Source organism: Heloderma suspectum, chromosome 3, assembly GCF_057233095.1.
Source record: "Heloderma suspectum isolate Gila_16-S chromosome 3, 16-S_ref, whole genome shotgun sequence".
NCBI classification, from domain to species: Eukaryota; Metazoa; Chordata; class Lepidosauria; order Squamata; family Helodermatidae; genus Heloderma; species Heloderma suspectum.
The window spans coordinates 3,322,471-3,349,613 of NC_139460.1; the positions used below are offsets into that span (position 1 = coordinate 3,322,471).

The 27,143-nt window shown below is 48.6% G+C and overlaps 1 protein-coding gene across 1 annotated transcript in view; it reads left to right on the forward strand.

The window, feature by feature from the left end:
* The window catches only part of STARD10 (StAR related lipid transfer domain containing 10), a 59,178-nt gene extending 43,503 nt beyond the window's left edge, over positions 1–15,675 (forward strand). The window contains exons 2-6 of the mRNA XM_084842317.1: positions 1,646–1,793; positions 3,731–3,834; positions 5,938–6,055; positions 9,242–9,294; positions 12,488–15,675. Coding sequence (XP_084698443.1) covers positions 1,646–1,793; positions 3,731–3,834; positions 5,938–6,055; positions 9,242–9,294; positions 12,488–12,715 — 651 coding nt within the window. The 3' untranslated portion in view covers positions 12,716–15,675. The remainder of the gene's footprint in view (positions 1–1,645; positions 1,794–3,730; positions 3,835–5,937; positions 6,056–9,241; positions 9,295–12,487) is intronic.
* The last annotated feature ends 11,468 nt before the right edge of the window (positions 15,676–27,143 follow it).

The following is a 27,143-nucleotide window of genomic DNA, read 5'->3' on the forward strand; positions in this document are numbered from 1 at the left end:
GGCCACATAAGAACATAGGAAGAACTATGCTGGGTCAGACCAAGGGTCCATCTCATCCAGCACTCTGTTCCCACAGTGGCCAACCAGGTGCTTACAGGAAACCCACAAGCAGGACAGGAGTGCAACAGCACCCCCCCCCCCGCCCATGTTCCCCAGCAACTGGTGTGCAGAGGCATACTTCCTCTGACACTGGAGGTAGCATTTAGCCATCATAACAAGTGTCACCTTGCTTGTTCTGTATTTCTTCAACAAAGACTTGAGGGAGACAACCTCTTTGCCTTCCTCTTTCAGGAGTGGCCGAGCGTGAAAGCAAGAGAAATCTGCCTTCAAAGATTAAAAAATGGATTGCAAAATCTATACTTTTCATAAGTTGGAATTGACAGCTGTCTCAATTTCTCAGTTTCACCACATTTTGTGCAAAGCTCTGGTGCCCATTTCATTAATTGGGGGGCGGGATTTTAAACAGCGAGGGTAAATATCATGGCATGTTAACAGAACCTGTGTGTTTGGAGGTTTTGAGTCTTATGTTGGTCTGTTTTTAAATGGTCAAAGTGGCCTTTCTTTCTAGCAAGTAGCTGTTTTCTGTATTATATTGCACATTTTGTTTTATTTTCTTGTTTTTGTTTGCCTTCCCTACCCCCACCTTTTGGCCATACAAGCAGACCCCCAAAGTACCAAACAATAATGAAAACATCATTCAAATCAACAGTATAAAAAAATCTGATACAAAATCTGTAAATAAAAGTTGTCGAGAATTGCTGTGTTGATATGATAACAGGAGTCAGAATTCTTTGTGCTTATTATGGGAGAGAAAGAGAAATTGAGGAATGGGAAAATAAATTACAGGCATATGCAATTACGGGTAAAGTATGCAAAAACTAAAGAAAGAAGACAAAGATGTCATCTGTCACTATGAAAACTGGCATTGGTTTATTAAATTATTGGAACAACAAGGCAGATATTTCAGCTGTTGTTAATAATATATTTAATCTCTAGGATATCACTGACATTTATTATAGTCAAGGAAACCCTTACATAAGTATGCCTGTAATTATCTATAAGCGTTATGATTAAGGCTGCAATCCTCTACTAACTTACCTGGGAGTAAGCTCCATCAAATTCAATAGTACTTACTTGCAAGTAGAAATGTCTAGGATCTGTGTAGGTATATTTTCAGTTATCAGAAAGTATTTCTCAATTTTGAAATTAAAAAACACAAAACATTAAATATAAAAATTTTAAGCAGTCGGTATTTAACATGAGTTGCCTCCTACTTTGTTCAATGATGTCTTTGCACCTATATTAGGATATTTGTCAAATGCTGATTTATTTGAAATTAAGCAATTAATTAGTTAAAGGGCAGATAATTAATCAGCTACAAATTGTACAATCAGTTGGCAGCTCTACTCATCAGAAAGTAGTAACCTTCTTTTAAAACATGACTTTCAAGAAGTGTGTCACTGATTATTCTGAAAGTGGGAAAAGGTATGTCTTTCATTAAAGGGATAATGGGACATTTAGGATGCAGTCCTTTGCACGCATATCTGGGACTGGGAACACCATTGAACACTGTGGAACTTACTTTTGAGTAAACATGCATCAGCTCATACTGTTAATGAGTTTCTGATTCCCTGTTTCTCTCCAGTGCAGGATGGACTGCAAGGATGTCTCGGCAGAAACCCTCTACGATGTGTTGCACGATATCGAATACAGGAAAAAATGGGACACAAACGTCATTGAGACCTTTGACATTGGCAAACTGACAGTCAACGCTGACGTGGGATACTACTCCTGTGAGACGCTGGGGAAGGGGCTGATGGAGAATAATATCTAGATCACCCTTCCCCAACCTGGAGCCCTCCAGATGTTTTAGACTACAACTCCCAGGTTTCCTGACCATTGGCCATGTTAGTTGGGGCTGATGGGTGTTGAAGTCCAAAACATCTAGATGGCATCAGGTTGGGGAAAGATGCTATATTTATTTGCTTTATTTCTTTAACACAGCGTGACCTCTGCCTTTTAATAAAAATATTTAAGGCGGCTTATGATTTAAAAGCAATAATGCACGATGTTACGGCAATTAGTGCCATAAAAGCATTACAACATTGAAAAGATAAGAAAAAAAAGGAGCAATAAAATGTCAAAAGCAGGGAGAAGGTAGAAACAATGTAATGACTTTGTTAATTAAAAGGCCGGAGCAGATAAAATGGTTAACCTTGAAAGCGTCGGCTGTAGGCGCATTGTCCTCCAGGGACATTCCAGAGCTGGAGTGCCGCTGTTGGGAAGGCCCAATCCGTGGCCACCATCTGCCTGCCCTCAGTAAGTTTGTGGTCCTCTCTACCCGTAGCCAGACTGCCCCAGGGAAACCTCTCTCACCTTGGGGTATCTTGGTCGGCGGAAACATTCAGATGAGGCTTAAGGAGGATGGTACCACATGCCAGGTGCAGAATGGGAAAATGGCCATCTGTACGGATCCCGCTGAGGGTGAGGAGAACTTATCACCCATGAGTCTGTGTGGTCAAATAGCCATCTCTGTCCACCCAGACAACCGGAGTAACCAGTGGCTCATGTTCATATGGTGACTATGTCAGATCTCCCCACCGCCAAAAGGAGAATCAGGATCAGTAACAATGTGGGAAGATTCCAGAGAGTGTAGACAAAACAAAATTCCCAGACTACCTTATTATAATTTGCAATCTTCAGCCATTCGAAGAGCTCCATTTTGGGGACAAGGGCAGAAGGGGTCATTAAAATACCTCTGCAGAGGAATGCAGGAAGCTGCCTTAGACTGCGTCAGAGCCCCCTTGGTCCATCCAGCCCAGTCTTGTCGACACTGATGGGCAGCCACAGCTCCCCAGGGTTTCAGGCAGGATTCCTTCCCAGCCCTACCTGGAGATGATCCTGGGGATCAAACCTGGGACCTGATAGACACTGGCAAAAGGTGCGCAAGGTGTGTGTGTCAGTGTGTTGTCTCGGCCTCTTACGCAGCTCCTGTCCATGTCTGTCTGTCTTCCCGGGGTCCTGCCTGCTAGACTCCACCCTGCCTCTCTTGATGGGACTGTTGCCCAGGGTCAGAGCATGAGTGCAACAAGCAGACAGTCTGGGGTTCAGTCCCTGCTGTGCTGTCTCCAGTTAATCTCTGGCAACTGGGCAGGAAACGGTCTCTGAGGCCTGCCAGAAGAACTGCTGCTCGTCAGAGTAGGGAATGCTCCGCCTGGTGAAATTATGGTCTGATTTGGGATAAGGTAGCTTCCGATGTTCAGCGCATGCCAAATCTGCCTCCTTGCCTGATGGCTGGACTGCCTGTGCCAGGAACCCAAACATCTGGATGGGTCCTGGGGCCCCGAGCATGTTTGGGCAGCTGCTGCTCTTCTTCTGCCACATCGGTTTGTGTGCATTTAAATGAACCCACATATATCCCATGAGCAACACCTTCTCTTCTTGGCTCAGTTGTAGCTCTTCCTCCCCCTGCTCACAGCTAACATTGCCCCTGTGTGTCCTCCTACCTCCACTCTTGGTGCTGTGGTGACAGCTGAAATGCCCACCTGGCCATCTTGCCAGTCTGGGCACAAGGCAGAGTGCTCAGGCCCTGCCTTCCTTTGTGGCTGCAGGCAGCCGCAGGACAGACTGGGGCAGTGAAGGAAAGACTTGAGGCCATGAGGTTGGGCATTGCTGCAATCCAGGATTCCTTGACTGTGCTCCTTACTCTTCTTTTCCCCACTCCCGGCAGGGAAGTGCCCGAAACCCTTGAAGAACCGGGATGTCATCACGCTGCGTTCATGGCTGCCCATGGGCAGTGACTACATCATCATGAACTACTCCGTCAAGCATCCGGTGAGCGCCAGTGCTTTCTGGGGAGGGGTGTGAGAGGCTGTGCGTGCGCAATGCTCCGTTCGTGTGTGCTTGAGCCATCCTGTGTATGTGCTATGGAAATACTGCAACAAGCTCAGGGAAGGTCTAGGAAAATCTATACAGAAGGGTTGCCTTGTGAGACTATTTAATATCATGTGTTTTTTCTTTACCCTGCCTCTCCAATGGAAGATGGCTTGCAAACAGTTTTAAAAACATAACCTTCTTCATAATCTTTTTAATAAAATGGTCTTTCCATGAATTTCAGGGAACGAGCAATAGTCTGGAGCAGCTCTTCCAAGTGTGCTAGATGGGAATTGTGTCCATTCAGACGTTTCTCGTCTATATTTTCACACCACCAGCTGCCCCCTGCCAAATGGGCAGACCATCATGTTGGTTTGTTTAAAAATCTTTTTGAAATGTAGTTTGCAGTTCAGAGGCAGCCCCCTACATTAAACATGGATACAAAACTCTAGATCAGGGCCACACTGACTATTCATGTTTTTTAACAAATAACCTAGCTCTTGTGGCTGTTCAAGAGCTGAGGTTGTCTTAGGGTGCTTTCAGACGAGACTTTGATGATGCACCACCCTTCCTCTTTCACAGAATTTTACTGGGGGTCTAGACACTGATGTCTTCCACTTGTAACCATCCCATGTTTTCTCACTGCCTCTTTCCTTTCTCATCATACTAGAACCCGATAGGGTCCTCACATGAAACTGATTGGTGGGAGATTCAGGACAGATGAAAGGAAGTCCTTCTTCACGCAGCCCAGAGTTAAATTAGGGAATTCGATTCCAAAAGATGTAGCCATGGCCAGCAATTTGGATGGCTTTAAAAGGAGGGGGGGGGGAGACAAATTCCTGGGGGAGAAGGCTATCAAGGGCTACTAGGGTGGAGGGCTATCGGCTACCTTCAGCATCAGAGGCAATCTGCCTATGTGCACCAATTGCTGGGGAACATGGGCAGGAGGGTGACCTTGCACTCATGTCTTGCTTGTGGGTTTCCGTGGGCAGCTGGTTGGCCACTGTGTGAACAGAATGCTGGACGAGATGGACCCTTGGTCTGATTCAGCAGGGCTGTTCTTATGTTCCATCTTTTTTCTTACTATAGAAAATCTGTTACGGAGAAAAAGACAGAATAGCTGCGCCCTGCATTCTTGCTGGCAGTGCTAGGAGCCCTGTGTCTGGAAGCACACTGAGAAAGGCTTCCTGTAGTGATAACGGACTGTTTTTAATTTCTAGATAGAGGGGTGCAAGGGCTGATGGCACTGGTAGAGTGGCAACATTGGAAGTGCAGACACTCATCCTGACAGTCTCCGTAGCCACGCCCCCAAGGAGAGTCCAGAATTGCGGGCAGCTGGATTGATCCATACCAGACCTAGCCGTTTTCATCTCTACCTTCAGCAGGTCTTTGGTAAAGCAAATGGGTCTTAATTACCCATTCAGGACCAAACCACCCCAAAATACTTTGCATTGTAGCAGGGAACAATATATTGTTGCTTGGAAAGTCCATTTCACCCCAGCTCCTTCGTGGATTGCAGCTAAGCTCAGAGGGGACAGGGAAGTCTAGGGTGGGTGGCTGGGACATGATGCCAGTATCCCGGCTCATCAGAAAGTGCTGGTGCTGAGTCTCTGCTGGCCCTGACTCCACTACACCAGTGATGACCTCTGGAAAGAAACTTCCCCTGACCCAGACATGACATGTCCCAGTCTCAGACTGTGGGCCAGCCTTCTGCAATCCGCTGCCCCCTAGATGTGCTGGATTACAATGCCCATAGCCATCCATTCAGCATTGCCTTTGCCCATGTTGGCTGGGAATGATGGGGGTTGTAGTCCAGCACATCTGAGGGTACTGAGGGTTAGGGGCCGCTGCTGGAAGGGAAAGAGGTGGTAAAAGAGCCCACGCACCTGACCCCTAAATTAGGACCACCTAGAAAGTTCTTTCGGATGCATTGACCAGGAAACAGAGCTGTGAGTTGGGAGAAGGAAGAAGGTTGGTGCTCCCAATTGGCTCTTTGTTTGGGAACAAGAGGCCAGAACAAGCCCACTTTGGCAAAGAGTTTCAACTCCCCTTGTCTCGTTTCAGAAATACCCTCCTAGGAAAGACATGGTGAGAGCGGTCTCCATCCAAACTGGCTACCTGGTCCAGGGGAAAGGAGCAAAGAACTGCACCCTCACCTACCTAGCTCAGGTGGACCCCAAAGGTAAGCGTTTGCCCCACTGAAGGCAGTTCACACATCCATTTTGTCAAAGAAACTTTTTTTTGTATCCAAGTTCAGAAAGACATGCTTCCATTTATAATCCCTAGGAAACTGATCTGGACATAAGTGTGGGTAGTTCCAATTAGAGACCAGCAAGGTTCTAGCACTGTTAAGGTGTGGCAGGTTTCCATCTCCCCCCACCTCCCTCAGCAAAGCTCCTAATCCTTCCATCATCAGCACCACATCCCAGTTCCTCTGCCTTTACATACCATCTCTCCCCCAACAAATCAGTTTTTGAGTTTCAACTTAGGGATGTATCAAATGGTCACTGATTTTTAGTTTAAAACTGATTTCAGAGGGTAACGTTGGGTGACTATTCCTCGGCCCCTTGGCAATTGAGCTACGGGGTGCCGCAGGGTAACATCTTGTCCCCAATGTTGTTTAACATCTATATGAAGCTGCTGGAAGCAGTCATTAGGGGATTTGGAGCTAAATGCCATCAGTATGCTGATGGCATGCAGCTCTGTCTCCCTGTGACATCTGAATCAGGAGAGGCTGTGCAAGTCCTGGACCAGTGCCTGAACTCAGTAATGGGCTGGATAGGGGCCAATAAACTGAAGCTGAATCCTGGCAAGACAGAAGCCCTGTGGGTGAGTGGTTTCCAGGTCCGGGAGATGGTCTCATTGCCTGTCCTGGATGGGGTTGCACTCCCTCTGAAAGATCAGATCCCTCTAAAAGATCAGGTCTACTACTTATGTAATCTGGAGGTACTCCTAGATCCATCATTGTCGCTGGAAGCCCAAGTGGCCATGGCGGCTCGGAGTGCCTTTTACCAGCTCTCGCTGGTTCACCAACTACGGCCTCTCCTGGACAGGGATAGCTGACCACAGTGGTACAGGCGATAGTAACCTCACGACTGGATTACTACAACATGCTCTTTGTGGGGCTGCCCTTGAAGCTGGTTCGGAAGCTGGAGCTAGCGCAGAATGCAGCAGCTTGGCTGTTGTCAGGAGCTGCCCCTTCTCAACATGTATCTCCTCCACTGAGGGAACTGCGCTGGCTGCCTATTTGCTACTGGGCCAGGTTTAAGGTATTAGTTGTAGGGTACGAAGCCCTAAACAGCTTGGGACCAGGATACCTGAGAAAGCGCCGCCTTCCTTACCAACCTGCCCAGTCACTGAAGTCATCAGAGGGCAGGTCCCTGGTGGTTCCACATGGACCCATGGCCCGGTTGGAGTCCGCCAGGAAAAGAGCTTTCAGTGTGGTGGCCCCCTTCCTGGGGAACTCTCTGCCTTTGGAGGTCAGGCAGGCGCCAGCATTGTCTTGATTTTGGCGCCTCTTGCAGACATTGTTATTTCAAGAGGCCTTCCTTGAGTGATCAGCCGCAGTTTAATAAGATCAGAATCTGTTTCTTTTAAAATGTTTTAATTGTGTTAATGTGGTGTTTTATTCTTTTACCTTGCTGTTCACTGCTCCAAAATCTTTGATGTGGAGTGGTATATAAATATTGTAAGTAAGTAAGTAAGTAAGTAAGTAAATAAATAAATAACACTGGCTATGGGTGGATGGCTTGGAATTTGACACCTTATAAACTCCTCCGTGACCAGCTGAATGAATGAGAGGGAGAGAGAAAGAAAGATTGTTAATCCAAACTTCTCCTTCCTTACTCCCTGGCTGTGAAATTAGAACAAAAATGTGGAATCCTGTGCATATGCAAAAGGTAAAAGTACAAAATTATGCAAAAGGACACATTATGCAAATATCATTGCATAATTTATTTCAAGGGCAGAGCTTATGGTTCACAGCATTCAGATTATTTTTAGTGAAGCTGGAGGAAGAGGTGGGGTGTGTGATTGGCAAATGCAAGTGTCACCTTCTCTGCAGCATCTGGCATTCCAGAAAAGCCTCTCTCTAGCTTAGTCCCTAATCAACCACCCCCTGCTTCTGGAGGCATCTTTCTGCTTTAGACCTCTCAGCGGGATACGGGGCTTGGTCAAGCCCCCACATGGTGCAGCAATCCAGCATTTGCTAAGCCCGGCGATTTATTTGAGGAATTTGCAAGCAGTAAAGCTGGACAGATTTGTGAGTTAGCCTTTTTAGTCCTTCAAGCACAAACTCCAGCTGTGCAGAGAATTTCTGGCAGCTACAGATGTGTACCTTTGGGAAAAGGGAAGAGTTTACATGAATCTCTCCAAGGACTCGCTGTCCTGGTAGAGTACTGTGAGGTCTGGCATTCGCTGGATTCTCAACCAGGGGATCTTTACTGGGTGCTGGAATCGTCAGATAAATAAGCAACAGGGCCATGTCTATCTGTGGCCAATAATTTTCATCACAATGCTTTAGAACCTCTCATTGGATTTGGATCACAGCTTAATTTTTAAACAATGCGTCTGTACCTTAGAATACATAAGAAGAGCCCTGCTAGATCAGACCCAGGTTCATCTAGCCCAGCATTCAGTCTCCAACAGTGGGCAGCTAAGTGCCTCTGGTACTCCAAGGCAGGGTATGCTGTGTTTCCAGTATGTGATGAAATCCCAGGAGGCTGCAGTGGAGGAAGGCAGTAGGAGGGTGCTTATCCCCTCCAGCTGGCAGGGTGCAAACAACGTGGATCTGCTCCAGAGGGTGCAAACAAACTGTTCTTGTTGGGGGATGTGACTTGGGATTCTGGGCATGTAACCCTTATGTTGAAAATCATCTGTGCAGATCAGCCCGGCACAAGGTCTCTTGCTGCCTGAGGTGGGAGAGAACACGTGCGGCTGCCACATTGCACCCTTTGCTGCCACATATTGCTCCTTGCCATTGCTGCCCCATTGCACCCCGTCCCATTCCCCTCTTACCTTTGCCACCATGTCAGTCTTTCAGAGAACCACGTGGCCGGAAGAAGTGGTTGCGGGGCTGTCATGACAAGGGAGAGGGCAGGCAGCTGCTCCAGAGAGCCCTGCCAGCTGCTCTCTCGCTGTGGCAAATGCCTCAACAGGAGAGAGGCTGGCGGGGCTCTCCAGAGCACCCACTGGAGGTGACAGGACAGTGGTGGCAGTGGGCCCTCCTGCTGGCAGTAGAGAAGCAGCACCATTTGCTGCTCCTCCCACTCTGCTGCCTGACACAGGCGCCTCACCTTGCATCATGGGTGGAGCCGTGTTCTCCTCAGCCTGGAGCCGGGTCACATTTGCAATGCTTTCTCCCCCTCAGGTTCTTTGCCAAAGTGGGTGGTGAACAAGTCGTCACAGTTCCTGGCTCCAAAGGTAAGCCAGGGCCCCCTTTCACGCTTCCTCCTCCTCCAGCCGGGCTTCTGTGTTTCACCTATAGCAGGGGTGGGGCACCTCCTTCAGTCTGGGGGCCGAATTCCAGTTCAGAGAAGCTCCCGGGGCCCACGCTCTGTGCGGCTGTGGCACGAGGGGTGGGGCTGAAACTCCAGCCCCCTTTAGCGCCAACCTCTTCCTTCCAGCAGCGAAGCCTTCAGAGAAGAGGCATTGCCGCCTTTGGCATTTGGGGGGGGGGACTGCACGAAATCTGGAAAACCGCCAAACAGTTGGCAGTGGAGGAAAGGGGTGGGCCAGGGGAAGGGGGCATGGCCATCTCTAGAGCCCATGAGGGCTGGATATGGACGCGGAGCTTGAGTATCCCCACCCGGCTTGGTTGTCAGCAGCCGCCAGAGGTTCACTGTGGAAATGAGGAGGTAAAGGGTTGCAGAACCCCTTCCCCAACGTGGTGCCCTCCATGCTGCCTGGGAGTGATGGGAGTTGCAGTCCAGCACCTTTGGAGGGCACCGCCAGGTTGAGGAAGGCGGCCGCACAAAGGGAGCGATGTCTTTTGGGGGGAGCCTCACTTGGGCTGCCCCAGTCCTAAAGGCTCCCGCAAAGACTGCTTGGCCCTCCCATCAAGCTCATTTCCGATGTGGGAGAAGTCGCCCAGTCTGTGCGAGGTTTACTGCCCCTCCCCGCACGGTGGCCGTTCTCTCCAGGTGTGCCTCCTTGTGGCCTTTTAGCGCATCGTTAGCAGTTGCTGCCCTCGGCTCCGGGGACAGGCGTGAGCCCCGCTGTTCCGTGCAAGCCATCCCTCCAGAAGCAGCTGAGAAGTGAGATAAGATTGAAAAGCATTTGCCGTTTCATCCTTGCCCGCAGCAGCCGTGATGAAGAGGACGGGCTCATGGAGTTTTGCCTCTCCGGGTTTCCAGGCTGCTGGAGGTCAGGGGCAGTTTGGCATGTCCTTCTTCAACGGCAACATCAACAGAGATGACCTGAGTGTCTCCAGCGACATGCTCCAGGCATCTCTGTTGCTGTGTAACGTTCCTTTTCCATGAGCCCATCGCTCGACTAATTAGCTGTGTTGCCGAGGGATCACATTAAACCTTCAGCCCACACTGGCATTGGAGGGTAACTCACGTCAGCAAATGTAATGATACCTCTATTTAATTAAAAACCCCAGAACTGCGAGAGGGAGGGAGGGAGCTTTCATTGTTTGTATTAAGTGTATTAGCTTTCCAGACACGGAAGGAGTTCTGGGCTTCTGGGGTTGCTTCCCAACAAAGGAGGTCTGTTTCAGAAATGGGTTTTGTGTTTCTTTTGTAATGCCAGCAGCTCTGTGGATTTGCTATGAAGACCAATAATTGGTTATTAGATTCAAAAGGTTGTGGAGCAAAACTGAAGACCCCAAGGGAGGGGTTCAGCCCTTCACCTCACCCTTGCTAGAGATGGCAGAAGGGGAGAGAGGGGCTGGACCCCAGCAGGATTAGAACTCTGCCCCCTGTCCAGGGTTGGTCTATGAGCGGGCGGGGGGTAAACTTTTCAGTGCGGGGCCAAATCTGGGAAAAGGTGTACATGGGCTTTAAAAATGTTCACAGACATTAATAGTCCATTCAGAAGCAGCAGATATGTAAAATTTACAGAAATTTTGAAGTCATGTGGGGGGGAGACAGGTTTTCCCTATTTTTTACCCCGAAAAACCCAGAAATGTTGGGGGAACTTGAAATATATGCAATACTTACTTAGTTATGAGACTTACACTTATTTTACTGCTTTAATGACACAAAATGCATAGTTATAACTTAGAGAGCATATAAAATCATGCTGCTTGGCATATTTATGAACTTCACAGAGCATTGCTATACTCAGAAGTAAGACCCAGTCTGTATAGTGGAGCTTACTTCTAGGTAAGCATCCATAGGACTGGAGCCTCAAAAGCATAAATGACTAGGTTTTGTACAAACAGATTACAAATACACTCAATATATGAGAGACAGACAGACATATACAAAGAAGCAAACTTCTGCAACCTATGTTGCTTTACCGTACATATCTTGGTTTTTGCCATCTGAGAAGTAGGGGGAAAAATATAAAAGTTAAAAATAGAAACCACAAATTTAAACACCTTTAAATGACGACATGACCCTCCAGTTTTGCGTCTATCTGTAAACAGCACTTTCTGTGAGGTTTTTTAGAGTAGGGAAAATGGGGTATTATTTCTGATGGTGAAAGAAAGCATGACTTCTTCTTGTGTGTTTGTGCTATTCTGCTATACCACAGTGCCACCTTGAGGTTATGTAGTGGAAAAACAGGAAAGGAAGTGCCCTTTGTGTAGCGCTCAGATCTCAATTCTGCAACGAAACAAAAAGTAGATGCAGCAGATTAACAGCCTCATGCAGAAAAGCCCTTTAAGGCTGCAGTCCTAAGCGCAGTTACAGACCTTGGCCATTGGTGAACTCATTTGCAATAACGTTAAGCTCTGTCCTCCAAGCGGTCTGTTCATGGACATGTAGAAGAGCCACTATGGGCTTTCCCATAGACAGGTCTTAGAAAGGCCAGGCATGGGAATGTCTTTTCTGGTGTACAGAATGGAACGGGTATATAGTAAGGCCTGTTTTAATCAGCGTTGTCAATTCCAGAATTGCTCAAAAACCGAGCATATTGTATAAATATAGGAGAACATGTGTATATAAAGGAAGCATTGGTTAGTCAAAGTAATCCAAGAATTGTAACTTTGCCCAAACCTGTCAATTCCGGGTTCTCCCAATTTCTCATTTTCCCAATCTTAAATTTGGTTCATCCCAAACTTTGAGAATTTTGGAAAAACTTCACATGAAAATTTGTACATGCTTTTGTGCACATTTCTCCTCATTATTATTTATTAGTTACATTTATATCCAACCTTTCCTCCAAGGCAGCGTACACGATCCCCCTTCTCTCCATTTGATCCTCACAACAACCCTGTGAGTTAGGCTAGGCCGAGAGTCAGTGACTGGTTTCAGTTTTATGTGCTTATTCTTTCTTCCACATTCAAATGGTTTTAATCTCAAGCTCTTTTTGTCCCAAATATGGAGAGCTTGGGCAAGTTGTGGAAAATTGTTATCAAACCCGAGCTGAAACTGGGGAGTTCTCCCCGCCGCCCCATCCCTCTCCTTGACTGGTTTCTCCACCCATTCTCCTCACCCTCCTGTAGGCCATGAAGAAGATGTACAAAGCTTGCGTGAAGTATCCAGACTGGAAGCTGAAGCACAGCCCACACCTCAAGCCTTGGCTGTACCCGGAGCAGAACACCCTGGCCCCTGTGGCGCTCTCGGACCTGGCCATCCAGCACGCCGACTCCCTCGAGAACATTGACGAAAGCACCCTCTCCGAGACCAAGGATGACCGGGGCGAGGGCAGCGACGAGGACAGCGTCAACTGATTGCACCCACACCACCGACCGACCGACCGACCATGTCTCCAGTACACTTCCCCACCTGGGCTTTTTGTCTGTGTAACCCCAATGCAGTTTGTGTTCTTTAAAAAAAGATACCCCCCCTTCTCACTCACACACACACACACACACACACATCCGTCATAGTACAAAGCAGCGGATTCTCCACTTACAAGGGTACTTAGCTGGAGCTCCTGTCTAGTGGGTGGGCATGAGCCGTGGGCTGAATGTTGCAAATAAAGGTCCTGCAGCCAAGTGCTCCTCTTCAACTGCTGTTTCGGATCTACGGCTGACTGTCCCTGGCCACACACCCTCCCTCTTGCCTTCTTCCCAAAGTCCCTTTCTGGAACTGGGATCTTTCTTTAGCAGTGCTGAGCGTGGAGGTGGGGAATCGAAGGAGCCTACCGACCGCGGCCTGCCGTCTTTCTCCACTGGCCCCGTGGGGCTGTGGGACTGGGAACACTCTTGCTCCTTTTGGGTTGCCCACCTCAAATGCTGATGGTCTTGGGGGGGGGGTGCGCACTCTGGCCTCCACAGGACTGGTGCTGGTAAAGGAGGGATTCCCCCAGCCCCCCCCCCAATTCTTTTGTTGCTCCCTCAAAATATAACATCGCAAAGCACTGCCTGATGCAAAGGGAGCACCGACTTTGCTAGGACGAGCAGGATTGGGGCCAATACTGAAAGCTCCTTTTGCAGGAGAACGTTAACACATGGTGGAAGGGGCTGCAGCTCAGTGGCAGAGCCCCTGGTTTGCCTGCAGGAGGGCCCAGGTTTGTTCCCCCGTGTCTCCAGGCAGGACTGGGAAGGAATCCTGCCTGGAACCCTGGAGAGCCGCTGCTGCCAGTCAGTGCTGGCAATACTGGGCTAGATGGACCAAGGGCCTGACTAAAGAGAAGGCCGCTTCCTCTGTTCCTAATAGAGCCCCGTGTGGCGCAGAGTGGTAAGGCGGCTGTAATGCAACCAAAACTCTTCCCACGACCCGAGTTCTATCCCAGCGGAAGCTGGTTTTCAGGTAGCCAGCTTAGGTCGACTCAGCCCTCCATCCTTCCGAGGTCGGTAAAATGAGTACCCAGCTTGCTGGGGGAAAGGTAGTTAGGAGGACTGGGGAAGGCAATGGCAAACCACCCCGCTATAGTCTGCCAGGAAAATGCCGAGGAAAAATGGCGTCCCTCTAGGGGTCAGCAATGATTCGGTGCTTGCACAAGAGGAACCTTTCCTTTCCTTTCTGTTCCTAAAATGGTATGACAGCATGTCTTATCATGAGAGAAGGGAGTAGAATTACATTAAACTCGGTAATAGCAGAATGAGGCATCCTCCGCCAAGGAAACGGCTCTTGGAGATGTACCACACGATCAGCAGTCTCAGGTGATGTTTCTGTTGCCAGGCTGCACCACTACAGACTGCCGCTGTATGTAGGGTGTGGTGGGGTCAAATGTTTGATTGCGTCCCCATTTTAAAAACACACACACCCTGCCAGCATATCAAATGAGAAGGCCAAGTGGAAAACCACCTCCACACCGTGCTAGTTCCATACGAAGAGAGGGGGTGACTTTTTCAAACATTCCGTCCATCCCTTGCAGTCCAAGATGGTACAGTCCAGCACCACCACACACTGCTGATGCAAGTGCAGTTTGGCTCTAGCTTCCCCATGTTGGTCCACTGCCTTCTAAGTGGGCTTGCTCCTGGAAAACTTCAAAAGAGGCGCTCCCAAACTCGGGCGCCTTGAGGCCTGGTCCTCACGCTTGTTTCTGCAACGGTGAAGCCACCATTGGATCATTTTTACCCTGTAAATTTAAGTTGGGGAATGATCCTTATTGCGCTAAGTAGTGCCATGGAGTGGGGTGGATTTAGTGAGTGAGCAAAGAGCCCTCTGTACATGTTCAAAGACCTGTACGTATGGAGAACTCCATTCCCTACCCAATGCATTGCAGAGGAGATTAATTTCCTAAGCTGGTTTCTCAAACAGATTCAGAGGTAGGTTGGAGTGCCTTTGTGCCAGCCTTGCTCTGCTCCCCACTTTCCAGTGATTGTGAACAGCTGCAAATTGAATTCAAGGGATTTCTTCACATGCACGCACAAACGTCAAGGTTGCCTTCAAATGGGAAGAGCTGCAGGCAAGAGCTGTGCCTGCCTTCTGGGTCTGAGCCAGCAGAACGCACCATCATGGTGCTGTGCCTCTGCCCCCAATAACAGGGCTTTCTGCCCCAACTTGGTTAAGGTCCAGTCTGGGAGAAGGAGGAGGTGTCCTGCCAGACCCTTCTCCTGACCCACCATTTAAACAGAGTCATTGGGTGAGTAATTTACGAGGGGGTGCCTGCAAAACAATTCCTCCCTAGGCAGGAGGGAGGCTGGAGCAAATACACACTTTTCCATTCCAGAAAACAGCCTCATTAGTGTAATCCAGATGGGAGTGTCTGCAGGTTGGCTGGGGCAGAGGGAGACGAACCTCTCCCCCTCCCTCCCACATGTGTCCCCATAGGGATGGCTGAAGAAGCGGGATGGGCCCGCCCAGAAGTCTGTCCATGCATACCTGTGTGGTCCAGTGGCTGCTGTTTTTCTCTTTCCTGTGTTGTTCTGTAATTCCTAGTAGAGCCGCCTTTTGCAGGTGGGAAAAGGCTTGCTTGCTGGGGGAACTGCTATCTGCCCTCTGGGAGTCTTTCAGCAGAGGTGTGGGACCAGGTTCTCCCAGCTACGTCTCCCAGGCCTCTGTCTTCTTTTCTCCCCTCCCAACTGGCCCCAACAAGTCTGGAAGGCTGGCTGTGTGAAGAACACACATTTTCTGGGCTGATGTTTGGCTGGACTCGAATCTGGGGTTTGATGACTGTTTCATTCGGGGGGGGGGGTGCTTCCCTGAAGCCTCTTTTGCAATTCAAGTGGAACAGAAGAGGAAAATTTCATACCTTGTTATGGGAGTTGTTGATTTCGAAATAAAAGGAGTTCAAGCACATCGGGCGTCTGGGCGTCTTGTTTGCATCTGAAGCAACAATCGGAGACCCTGAGTGTGGCTGGGGGTAATGGGCACTGGAATACCACACATCCAGAGGGCACCAGCTGCTGTAGACCATAGTTTCTTGAACTTCTGCTAGCTGAGGGTTCCTTTCCTCACACCCAAAAATTAAAAATGGAAGCGTGCTTGACTCTTACACCTCCAGGCTATGGAAGAGTACTAATTATCCACCCTCAGTGCAGGATGGCCCCCCCCCCCCAATTTCTGAGTGAGTCACTGTTCCATGCTGTGCCTCCTGATTTGGATGGAGGCAAGCAACAAGCAGCGCTCATGCAGAGACCAACAGCCACCCTCCCCTAGAAAGCAGATTATTCTGCTTCCTCTTTGCATTAAGAGGGATTAACAATCTAATCACCTGTTGGCAGGCTTGCCCAGTCCCACTTGAAGTAGTTTGGGGAAGGAGGCCAGTTCAGAGCAGTGAATCATACAGGAACACAGTGGGCATCTTCTCTGGGTGGATGTCCTGCTACGGTTGGGTAAATCCCTGTGCTAGGGAAATACAGGGACAAATCCAGTAGGCAAGTCAGCGAAGCAGGCAAAGGGTCAAGCACGGTATCACCAGGAAAGTAGGTGGTTTCCAGGGCCCCATCTACACAAGCCTTTTACTCTGGGGTGGCTGCGAGTCAAGGGCCCTCGGGACAGATGATGCAGTCACCACTCTGCAGCCATCTATGGCATTTTGCTGCCATGTTTTTGTTTGCTGCAGGTTTCCCCGGGGTTGCAAGCCGTCTGTCCCTTCCCCAAACCGACTTCGCATTTTGCAGTGGGCATTTTGTAGGCGTGCATAGTGCTTGTGTCACTCTGTGAAGCCCCTTTACTCCCCCCATCCCTTGACAGCTGTGCAGTTACACAGGCACAGAGAGGCATGTTCATTTATTTAATCACACTTCCACACACTTCTGCAGCTTCATATCTTCGCAATGATTGCGGTTGGACTCAGTGCCCAAGGGCCAGGGGAGCCTTAGGGGAGGGCCAACTTCACTCCGGCCACCATTTTGGAGCAATGGGTAGGCACGTACTGCTCACGCTTGTGAATGCAAACCATCACAAGAGTCTCAGGCTAGGGAACTGCCCAACAGTTGGCAAGGAAATGAAGGAGCGCAGAACACCCACTTTTTACCCAATGAGGGACGGAAAGACACAACAGAACCGCTAAAATACAAAACAGCCGCTGAAGTGTTGCACCCCCACGCTCACGGGACGGCACAGCTGCGCCTTAAAGTATAATGGCAAAAAAGGGCACAGGGAGTCTGTTAGGGAAGCCCACAGTAAATGGTGAGTGTATCCCAGCAGAAGCTAATTTGAAGCTGAAATGCTGCACAGTTGCGACGGAGTGAAGGGTGAAAGCAGTGCCATGTAGACAGGACCCAGAAGAGAGGTCGGAGGCACAGCCAAGGTCGAAACTCCAATAAGCAGTCAGATACAACACACAGTCCAAGAAGCAGAGTCAAGCAGGAGTCGAAGGGTCAGTAGCATGGAGGTTCAGTCACCAGTCAAGGTCTGGGATACAAGGTGCTGGAGCTGGTAGAACAATGTTCCAGCAGCGGCTAGGCTGAAACGGAAGGCTTATAGAGCTGTGCTTCCTGATCCCCACCCAGGGCACAGCTGCAGTTTGTTACAGACCATCTTGCAAAAGCCCTACTCATGGGGAGGGCTTTGCTCATGAAAAGTCTCTTCTTCATGAGGAGTCCTACTTTGTTATGGAGCACTGCTTCTCAAAGGAGCCCTACAGGTGTGCCTCTTGAGGCAACAACACTCCCCAGGGTCAGGGAGTCTCTGCCTCAGTGGTGCGGGGATGGATCTGTGGCCATCTCCCCTGAGCACCTGGGCCCTTCCTGGTCTTCTGACATGGGCTGTTCCAGGGTGCTCTTTGTCTTGGGGAGCTCCTCCTCTGAGGATTCCTCCAGGGCATGTCATCGGGGACTTTGGTCTCCTTGTAGCCTTCAGTCGTTGAATTCCCATCTCGTGGCACACCAACAGTTCTCTCATGATGCAGCTGCATGCCCTAGAACACTATTTTGGGGAAGATGGTCTATTTACCATCTCGGCGGATCTCAGGAAATTATCAAGGGGCTTTCTGCATCTGCCGTCAAGTCTGTCCTTAAGCCAGCGCAGTGCACGTGAGGGTTCCTCGGGAAGATGGGCAAAAGTGATGCTGCCGCTTGTGTTTATTCTTTCCGGAGGGAGAAGAGCCCACCTGTGCTGAGCTGCCCTTAGAACTGGTTTAAAATCCATATTAGGGAGATACCTTTATTAAGCCACCTCAAAGGTCACAAAAATGTGCAAGCTTTGGAGATTTCCAGATCTCTTCATCAGGTATTACAAAAGTAGGTTGGATTTTGGCATTTTTTTAATTGCCAACACAGCTACCTTTGCTTTTTGTGCATCTTGGAATTTGGAAGTTCTTTCCCAACAGTGCACTCCAAAACTGCTTCCCTCTGTTTGAAACTCATGTGGCACTTGGCCCTTTACAGGTCCCCTAGCAAAAGTCCTACTCATGGGGAGGACCTTGCTCATGAGGAGTCCTTTCCTCTTGTGGAGTCCTCCTTTGTAATGGAGCACTCCTTCTCAAAGGAGCCTTACCGGTCTTCCTCTTGAGGCAATGACACTTTCAGAGGCCAGAGAGTCATTCAAAGACTCAAGAAAATAATCTCTTGAGAAATGCCTGATAAAACTTTGCTCAGCCTTTGTAAATCATAAGAGAAGATGGATGGGCAATTACTGAGCTGATCACAGGAAATAAGCAAGCCATGACAGGATTGTTTCTGCTATCCGAGAAACCTGCAGGTGGAAGGTGCCCCATCGATCAACCAAGTCAAGCCCCCTTGCCTGAAACAGTGCTCTTTATACCAGGTCCACACAGCTTCATCTCTGTTGATGGTCACCACTGGATATACAGCTGGGATTTAATTTAAGAGGCCATCTAGTCAATTCTCTTGTTCAGGTATTGAATCCACTTCAGCTAATCAGTGCAAATGCTTGAAAACAGCAGTTCATAAAGATCTCCCTAGCTTAGCCTAGATCTGTTGGTAGCTAGATATACAAAAATGTAAAGGCTACACAGAACTTAATGATGTCCATTGCTTATCAGGAGAGGTTTGACGGCTTTGTAACCCCCTGGCCACGGAGTAGAGCCCCTACACAAAATGATTAACAAAGGGTGTTAGTTGATGGTTTCCTCTGCTGTAACTCCTCAGGAGGTTGAGGCCAGGAACCGTGACATCTTCTGCAAGAGGAGCAAAAACATTTTTGGACAGGGCAGCCAGGCCTCAATGATGTTGCATAGCATAATGAAAAAGACAAGTGCAGTCAAATAAATTGTTGCTGTTCAGTCGTTCAGTCGTGTCCGACTCTTCGTGACCCCATGGACCATAGCACGCCAGGCCTTCCTGTCCTGCACTCTCTCCCGGAGTATGCTCAAGTTCATATTCATTGCATCGGTGATGCAATCTAGCCATCTCATCCTCTGTCATCCCCTTCTCCTTTTGCCTTCAGTCTTTCCCAGCATCAGGGTCTTTTCCAGAGAGTTTTCTCTTCGCATTAGGTGGCCAAAATATTTGAGCTTCAGCTTCAGTCTCTGTCCTTCCAATGAGCACTCAGGGTTGATTTCCTTTAGGATGGACTGATTTGACCTCCTTGCAGTCCAGGGGACTCGTAAGAGTCTTCTCCAGCACCACAGTTCGAAAGCATCAATTCTTCGGCGCTCAGCCTTCCTTATAGTCCAGCTCTCACAGCCATACGTTACTACTGGGAAAACCATAGCTTTGATTAGACGGACCTCTGTCGGCAAGGTGATGTCTCTGCTTCTTACTATGCTGTCTAGCTTTGCCATAGCTTTCCTCCCAAGAAGCAAGCATCTTTTAATTTCATGGCTACAGTCACCATCTGCGGTGATCTTGGAGCCCAAGAAAGTAAAATCTGTCACTGCTTCCATTTCTTCCCCTTCTATATGCCAGGAAGTGATGGGGCCAGATGCCGTGATCTTAGTTTTTTTAATGTTGAGTTTCAAACCAGCTTTTGCACTCTCCTCTTTCACCCTCAACAAGAGGCTCTTGAGATCCTCTTCGCTTTCTGCCATTAGGGTGGTATCGTCTGCATATCGGAGGTTGTTGATAATTCTCCCGGCAATCTCAATTCTGACCTGTGATTCATCCAACCCGGTGTTTCTCATGATGTACTGTGCATATAAGTTAAATAAGCAGGGTGACAATATGCAGCCTTGTCGTACTCCTTTCCCAATTTTGAACCACTTGGTTGTTCCATATCTGGTTCTTACTGTTGCTTCTTGACCCTCGTACAGGTTTCTCAGGAGACAGGTAAGGTGGTCTGGTACTCCCATCACTTTAAGAATTTGCCACAGTTCGTTGTGATCCATACAATCAAAGGCTTTAGCGTAGTCAATGAACCAGAAATAGACATTTTCCTGGAATTCTCTTGCTTTCTCCATGATCCAGCGAACATTGGCGATTTGATCTCTAGTTCCTCTGCCTCTTCGAAACCCAGCTTGTACTTCCGGTAGTTCTCGGTTCGCATACTGCTGAAGCCTAGCTTGTAGGATTTTGAGCATCACCTTGCTGGCATGTGAAATGAGCGCACTGGTGCGGTAGTTTGAACACTCTTTGGCGTTGCCCTTCTTTGGAATTGGAATGTAAACTGACCTTTTCCAGTCTTGTGGCCATTGTTGAGTGTTCCAAATTTGTTGGCATATTGAATGCAGCACTTTAACAGCATCATCTTTTAGGATTTTAAATAGCTCAGCTGGAATACTGTCATCTCCGCTAGCTTTGTTGTTACTAATGCTTCCTAAGGCCCACTTGGCTTCACTCTCGAGGATGTCCGGCTCGAGTTCAGTGACCGCACTGTCATGGCTATCAGGGACATTCAGATCTTTCCTGTATAGTTCTTCTGTGTATTCTTTCCACCTCTTCTTAATCTCATCTGCTTCTGTTAGGTCCCTGCCTCCTTTGTCCTTTATCATGCCCGTCTTTGCACAAAACGTTCCCTTGAGATCTCCGATTTTCTTGAAGAGATCTCTAGTCTTTCCCATTCTGTTGTTTTCCTCGATTTCTTTGCATTGTTCATTTAAGAAGGCCTTCTTGTCTCTCCTTGCTATTCTCTGGAACTCTGCATTCAGTTGGATATATCTTCCCCTTTCTCCCTTGCTTTTCGCTTCCCTTCTTTCCTCAGCTACTTGTAAAGCCTCATCAGACAGCCACTTGGCTTTCTTGCATTTCTTTTTCTTTGGGATGGATTTTGTTGCTGCCTCCTGAACAATGTTACGGACCTCCGTCTATAGTTCCTCAGGCACTCTATCAGGTCTAATCCCTGAAATCTATTCCTCACCTCCACTGTATATTAATAAGGGATATGACTTAGGTCATACCTGAATGGTTTAGTGGTTTTCCCTACGTTCTTCAATTTAAGCTGAAATTTTGCAACAAGAAGCTCATGATCTGAGCCACAGTCAGCTCCAGGTCTTGTTTTTACTGACTGTATGGAGCTTCTCCATCTTTGGCTGCAAAGGACATAATCAATCTGATTTCGATATTGACCATCTGGTGATGTCCATGTGTAGAGTCGTCTCTTGTGCTGTTGGAAAAGAGTGTTTGCTATGATCAGCGTGTTCTCTTGGCAAAACTCTATTAGCTTTTGTCCTGCTTCATTTTGTACACGAAGGCCATGCCTGCCTGTTATCCCGCTGATTTCTTGACTTCCTACTTTAGCATTCCAATCCCCTATGATGAAGAGGACATCTTTTTTGGCTGTTAGTTCTAGAAGGTGTTGTAGGTCTTCATAGAACCGATCAACCTCAGCTTCTTCGGCCTCAGTGGTTGGGGCATAGACTTGAATTACTGTGATGTTGAATGGTTTGCCTTGGATTCGTACTGAGATCATTCTATCGTTTTTGAGATTGTACCCCAGTACTGCTTTTCCCACCCTTTTGTTGACTATGAGTGCTACTCCATTTCTTCTAAGGGATTCTTGCCCACAGTAGTAGATATGATGGTCACCTGAATTAAATTCGCCCATGCCTGTCCATTTGAGTTCGCTGATTCCCAAGATGTCGATGTTCAATCTTGCCATCTCATGTTTGACCACCTCCAGCTTACCTTGATTCATTGATCTGACATTCCAGGTTCCTAAACAATATTGTTCTTTACAGCATCAGATTTTCTTTTCACCACCAGACACATCCACAGCTGAGTGTCCTTTCGGCTTTGGCCCAGCCGCTTCACTCTTTCTGGCACTACTTGGAAATTCCCTCTGCTCTTCCCCAGTAGTATATTGGCCACCTTCCGACCTGAGGGGCTCATCTTCCGGCGTCATCTCTTTTAGCCTTGTGATACGTTCCATGGGGTTTTCTTGGCAAGAATACTGGAGTGGGTTGCCATTTCCTTCTCCAGTGGACCACATTTTGTCAAATAAATAATGAAGTGCAAACTCCCTTCCAGAGACTTGCTGGCACATGCAACACCTAGAAATACCTGAATATGTGAAACTGCCAACTGTGGCCACCTGTTATGGTAAAGCTTACTTCTTTGGCTGGACATTTTCCAAGTAGGCCAAGCGGAAGGCTCTGGATCCCCCCCTCCCCAACAATTGTGAGCTGAGCTTCCTTAACCAATCCCTAGCTGGCTGAATAATTTCTTCAGAGGTGAGCCTCCTTAGCCAAGCACTGGTGGGCTGAATAACTTCCTTGGCTTTCTGGAGGGGAGGGTGTGTGTGAAAAGCTGTCACTGCAGACCAGTTGAAATCAGTCAGTCTAGTTTTGGCAAGAATTCAGCTCTGGCCTTGAAGGCCTGGAGCCTAGATCAGCATGAAACAACACGCGCGGGTGGCTGACCAACAGCAGGCAGGCCCCTCCTCACAAAATGTAGCTTCCTTACATGCAGCTAAATCTAAAAAAGGAAATGGATTTCTTAACAAAAAGACAAAGCCAAGAAGGGGAGGGGGACCTAAAACCCCTCAGGGAAGTCTCAGTGGCCACAGAATGTTGACTATTGGGGGGTGGGAATGGGAAATGGGGGTGGAATGGAATGGAGTTTTCTGGAAGTGGGCATGCTGGTTGGCACCCTGACCAGGAGCCCTCTTACACTGCGACATTTTTTTGCAGGTCACCTTGTTTTAACAAATATTTTAAAACACAACAGTGTCAAAACACAGTGCCAGTAATATATTCAACAGGGTTATTATTGTCGCACTTTCAAACATTACATTCTGTCAAAAGAGTTAAAACATGAGGAAGTCCTGAGGCATCCCGTCCAGTCATATCCGCGGCTGTTGTGTACCGAACTCCATAAAATGGTGAAGCCGGAGCATATGCCCGAAAATGTACCAACCTGGCTGGTGGAAGATCCTCTTCTTGGGACCAGAATTTGGGAATGCTGGTGTTTCAGATCACTGTGCATGGTGTTGCATTAATTAATTAATTACATTTATGTCCCACCTTTTTTCCACTTGCCAGGAACCCAAGGCAGCTTACATGGCCCTCCTCCTCTTCATTTTATTCTTGCAACAACCCTGTGAGATAGGTTAGGCAAAGCGTCAGTGACTTGCCCAAAGACACCCAGCAAGCTTCATGGCCAAGTGGGGATTTGAATCTGAGTCCCAGTCCAGCACTCTAACCACTACACCACACTGCTGGATGGAGAAATATGCAGAATGGGAAGTGGTTGGTTGCTTCTCCTGCTCTTTATCCCAAGTGAAGCTATTTCCCTTGGACAATTATTTGAGAAAGCATAACCATAGAATCATAGGGTTGGAAGGAAGCCTGATTCCCAGGCGGTCTCCCATCCAAGTACTAACCAGGGCTGGCCCTGCTTGGCTTCCGAGATCAGACGGAGATCAGGCACAGCCAGCCCTTTGCTTGATCTCACCTTCTTGGTACATTGACACCCTCCCCTCCTGAACATCTGTGCAGGGTTGCAAAGCCACGGAACTGTGAATCCAACAATCCAGAGATGTTCTTTCTCTTGTCCTCTCTCTTTGTCTTCTAAGTATAAATTCCCATTTTCTTCCTCCCATATGAGCACAGCAGCACATGACTCGGCTTGGCAAAAAAGAAAAGAAATCCAATATAACTGTGCACTTCTCCCCACCCACTGCATAGAAAGAGAAACAAATGTAGGCGAGTGAGTCAGGGGCAAGTTGTCAGGAGGGAGAATGGATCAATGGCTGCTGTTGCCCAGGGAGCGGGGGGGGGGGGCGCAGGGGGGGAATGGGGAAGAATGCTTTTGCATCACCCTGACTCACAGAAGGGCCGCTGAGCCATCGTTCTGCTGTGCTCCTTAGGACTGTCACCGTGGCCTCCCAATTTTAGTTATTTTGTTGGTTTGCTTGTTTATACAATTTATAGGCTGCGCTATAGCTGAGGTTCTCTGGGTGGCTTACAGGGAAGCAAACAAAATGACAACAGAACCAAAAATAAAAATCACTAACCATAAAACAGAGTGCAGGGGGAAAGGAGGCTTTGCAGCAGTAAATCTATGAAAACAAAGGGCAGAGAAATGAAAACCCACAGAGCTCAATCGGTATAAAATCACAATGTAGTTTAAAAGGCCTGGGAAAATAAAAAGATAATTGCCTGGCAGAGGAAGGACAACAGGAGCCAGGAAGGCTGCTTGTGTGTGTGTGTGGTGTGGAATTCCAGAACTGAGGGGCCACTCCTGGAAAGGCCCTTTCTCTTGTGGCCACCCTGCAGATGTCACTTGGCCAGGGTGCTCGGGGAAAGGCCTTTGATGACGGTGTCAAGCAGGGTGGGGAAGGTGCGGCCTGGCCAGTGATGTTGGACTGTAGCTGTAACCATCCCTCGCCACTGGCTATCAGCTGGGGCTGATAGGAGCAGCAGTCCAACAGCATCTGAAGGCCGTGCGTTCCCCACCCTTGGTCTCAAGGCACATTTGGGAAGAATTTGAACTAGAGGAAGGTTTGGTCCATGAGCCCAAATGAATCCCTCCTCATGAAGCCTATGGCAACCTCTGGCTTGCCTGCCCTGCCTACAGCTGCCTCCCTTGCCTGGCCTCTCCCTTCTTGCCAAGAGCAGACACCCCCGGGCACTTCCGCAGCTCCTTCTCATGCGCCCCCCTTTCTTCAAATCTCTGCTGCCGCCCCTTTCCTTCAAGCTGTTTCTCCCCCGCCCCCACATTCAAGTTCTGCTTCCCAGCTGGCCCCCTCCGAAGACCACTTAGAATCATAGAATCGTAGGGTTGGAAGGGGCCTACAAGACCATCGAGTCCCCCCCTCTACTCACTGCAGGAATCCACTTGGTCCTTTTTGTCTTTGGCAATCTCCCTCTTGAAATCTCCCCACCTTCCCCCTGGGACCGCTTCCCATTCCTGTGTCCGTCCTTTCCCATCCTTTCCTGTCAACGATGGCATGCAGTCAGGCCCCGTGTGAGGTGTTTTCTTTTAGCTAAATCCATGTTTCTGTTCCCAAGTAGTAGCGGCCACACTGGGATCTACTATGGATGCTTCCCTGCCCCCCCCCCCCGAGCAGTGAACCCTCTGAGCTACGATGTAGTTTATTCTGAACACTGATTTGGAAACAGGGAGCATCAGGGAGCACGATGGGGTGAACTGAAGTTTGCCTGCTTTGTTTTGCACATGGCCCCCAGCACCACTGGGCTGACAAGATGCCAGGCTGGGCTCTGGCTAGGCACCGTGAAGCCTTAGTCGCGCCTTAGTGCAAATGTAGGCACTGGACTCTAGAGGGTACCGCAGTGCCTTTGGAAGCTCCGTTCAGGGCTGCCAGCCAAGCGGCCCCCTCCGGATTCGCATCCAGCGAGAGGCTGTGCTGTTGAGAGGAGGGCAGGGCAGTTGCTAGGCCTGGGCTGTGGGGCCCTGGACTCCAATCTGCTTCTCAAGGCCCTGGATCTATTCCACAGAGCCCTGAGTCTCCATTGGTAGGAATGGAAGGGGTTTTTGCTCAGCTTGTCATGCCAGGCAGGGTGACAATTTTCAAGGGGGGCTGCAGCCGGGAAGGGTTAACTCTCCCCTTCTCAAATGCTATGCCCCCCCCCCCGCGCAACACCCTCTTCCCCAGCGTAGCAATTGAACTGAGAAGAGCCAGCATGGTGTCGTGGCCAGAGTGTTGGGCTAGGAGTCGGGAGATCTGGGTTCTAGTCCCTGCTCGGCCATGGAAGCTCACTGGGTGACTTGGAGCCAGTCGCAGACTCTCAGCCCAACCCACCTCACAGGGTGGTTGTTGTGAGGATAACATGGAGGAGGAGGATTGTGTAAGCTGCCTTGGGTTCCTTGAGGAGGAAAAAAGGCGGGAAGGCTAAAAGAGATGACGCCGGAAGATGAGCCCCTCAGGTCGGAAGGTGTCCAATATACTACTGGGGAAGAGCAGAGGGTATTTCCAAGTAGCGCCAGAAAGAGTGAAGCGGCTGGGCCAAAGCCGAAAGGACACTCAGCTGTGGATGTGTCTGGTGGTGAAAAGAAAATCCGATGCTGTAAAGAACAATATTGTTTAGGAACCTGGAATGTCAGATCAATGAATCAAGGTAAGCTGGAGGTGGTCAAACATGAGATGGCAAGATTGAACATCGACATCTTGGGAATCAGCGAACTCAAATGGACAGGCATGGGCGAATTTAATTCAGGTGACCATCATATCTACTATTGTGGGCAAGAATCCCTTAGAAGAAATGGAGTAGCACTCATAGTCAACAAAAGGGTGGGAAAAGCAGTACTGGGGTACAATCTCAAAAACGACAGAATGATCTCAGTACGAATCCAAGGCAAACCATTCAACATCACAGTAATTCAAGTCTATGCCCCAACCACTGAGGCCGAAGAAGCTGAGGTTGATGGGTTCTATGAAGACCTACAACACCTTCTAGAACTAACACCAAAAAAAGATGTCCTCTTCATCATAGAGGATTGGAATGCTAAAGTAGGAAGTCAAGAAATCAGCGGGATAACAGGCAGGCATGGCCTTGGTGTACAAAATGAAGCAGGACAAAAGCTAATAGAGTTTTGCCAAGAGAACACGCTGATCATAGCAAACACTCTTTTCCAACAGCACAAGAGACGACTCTACACATGGACATCACCAGATGGTCAATATCGAAATCAGATTGATTATGTCCTTTGCAGCCAAAGATGGAGAAGCTCCATACAGTCAGTAAAAACAAGACCTGGAGCTGACTGTGGCTCAGATCATGAGCTGCTTCTTGCAAAATTTCGGCTTAAATTGAAGAACGTAAGGAAAACCACTAAACCATTCAGGTATGACCTAAATCATATCCCTTATTAATATACAGTGGAGGTGAGGAATAGATTTCAGGGATTAGACCTGATAGACAGAGTGCCTGAGGATCTACGGATGGAGGTCCGTAACATTGTTCAGGAGGCAGCAACTCAATCCATCCCAAAGAAAAAGAAATGCAAGACAGCCAAGTGGCTG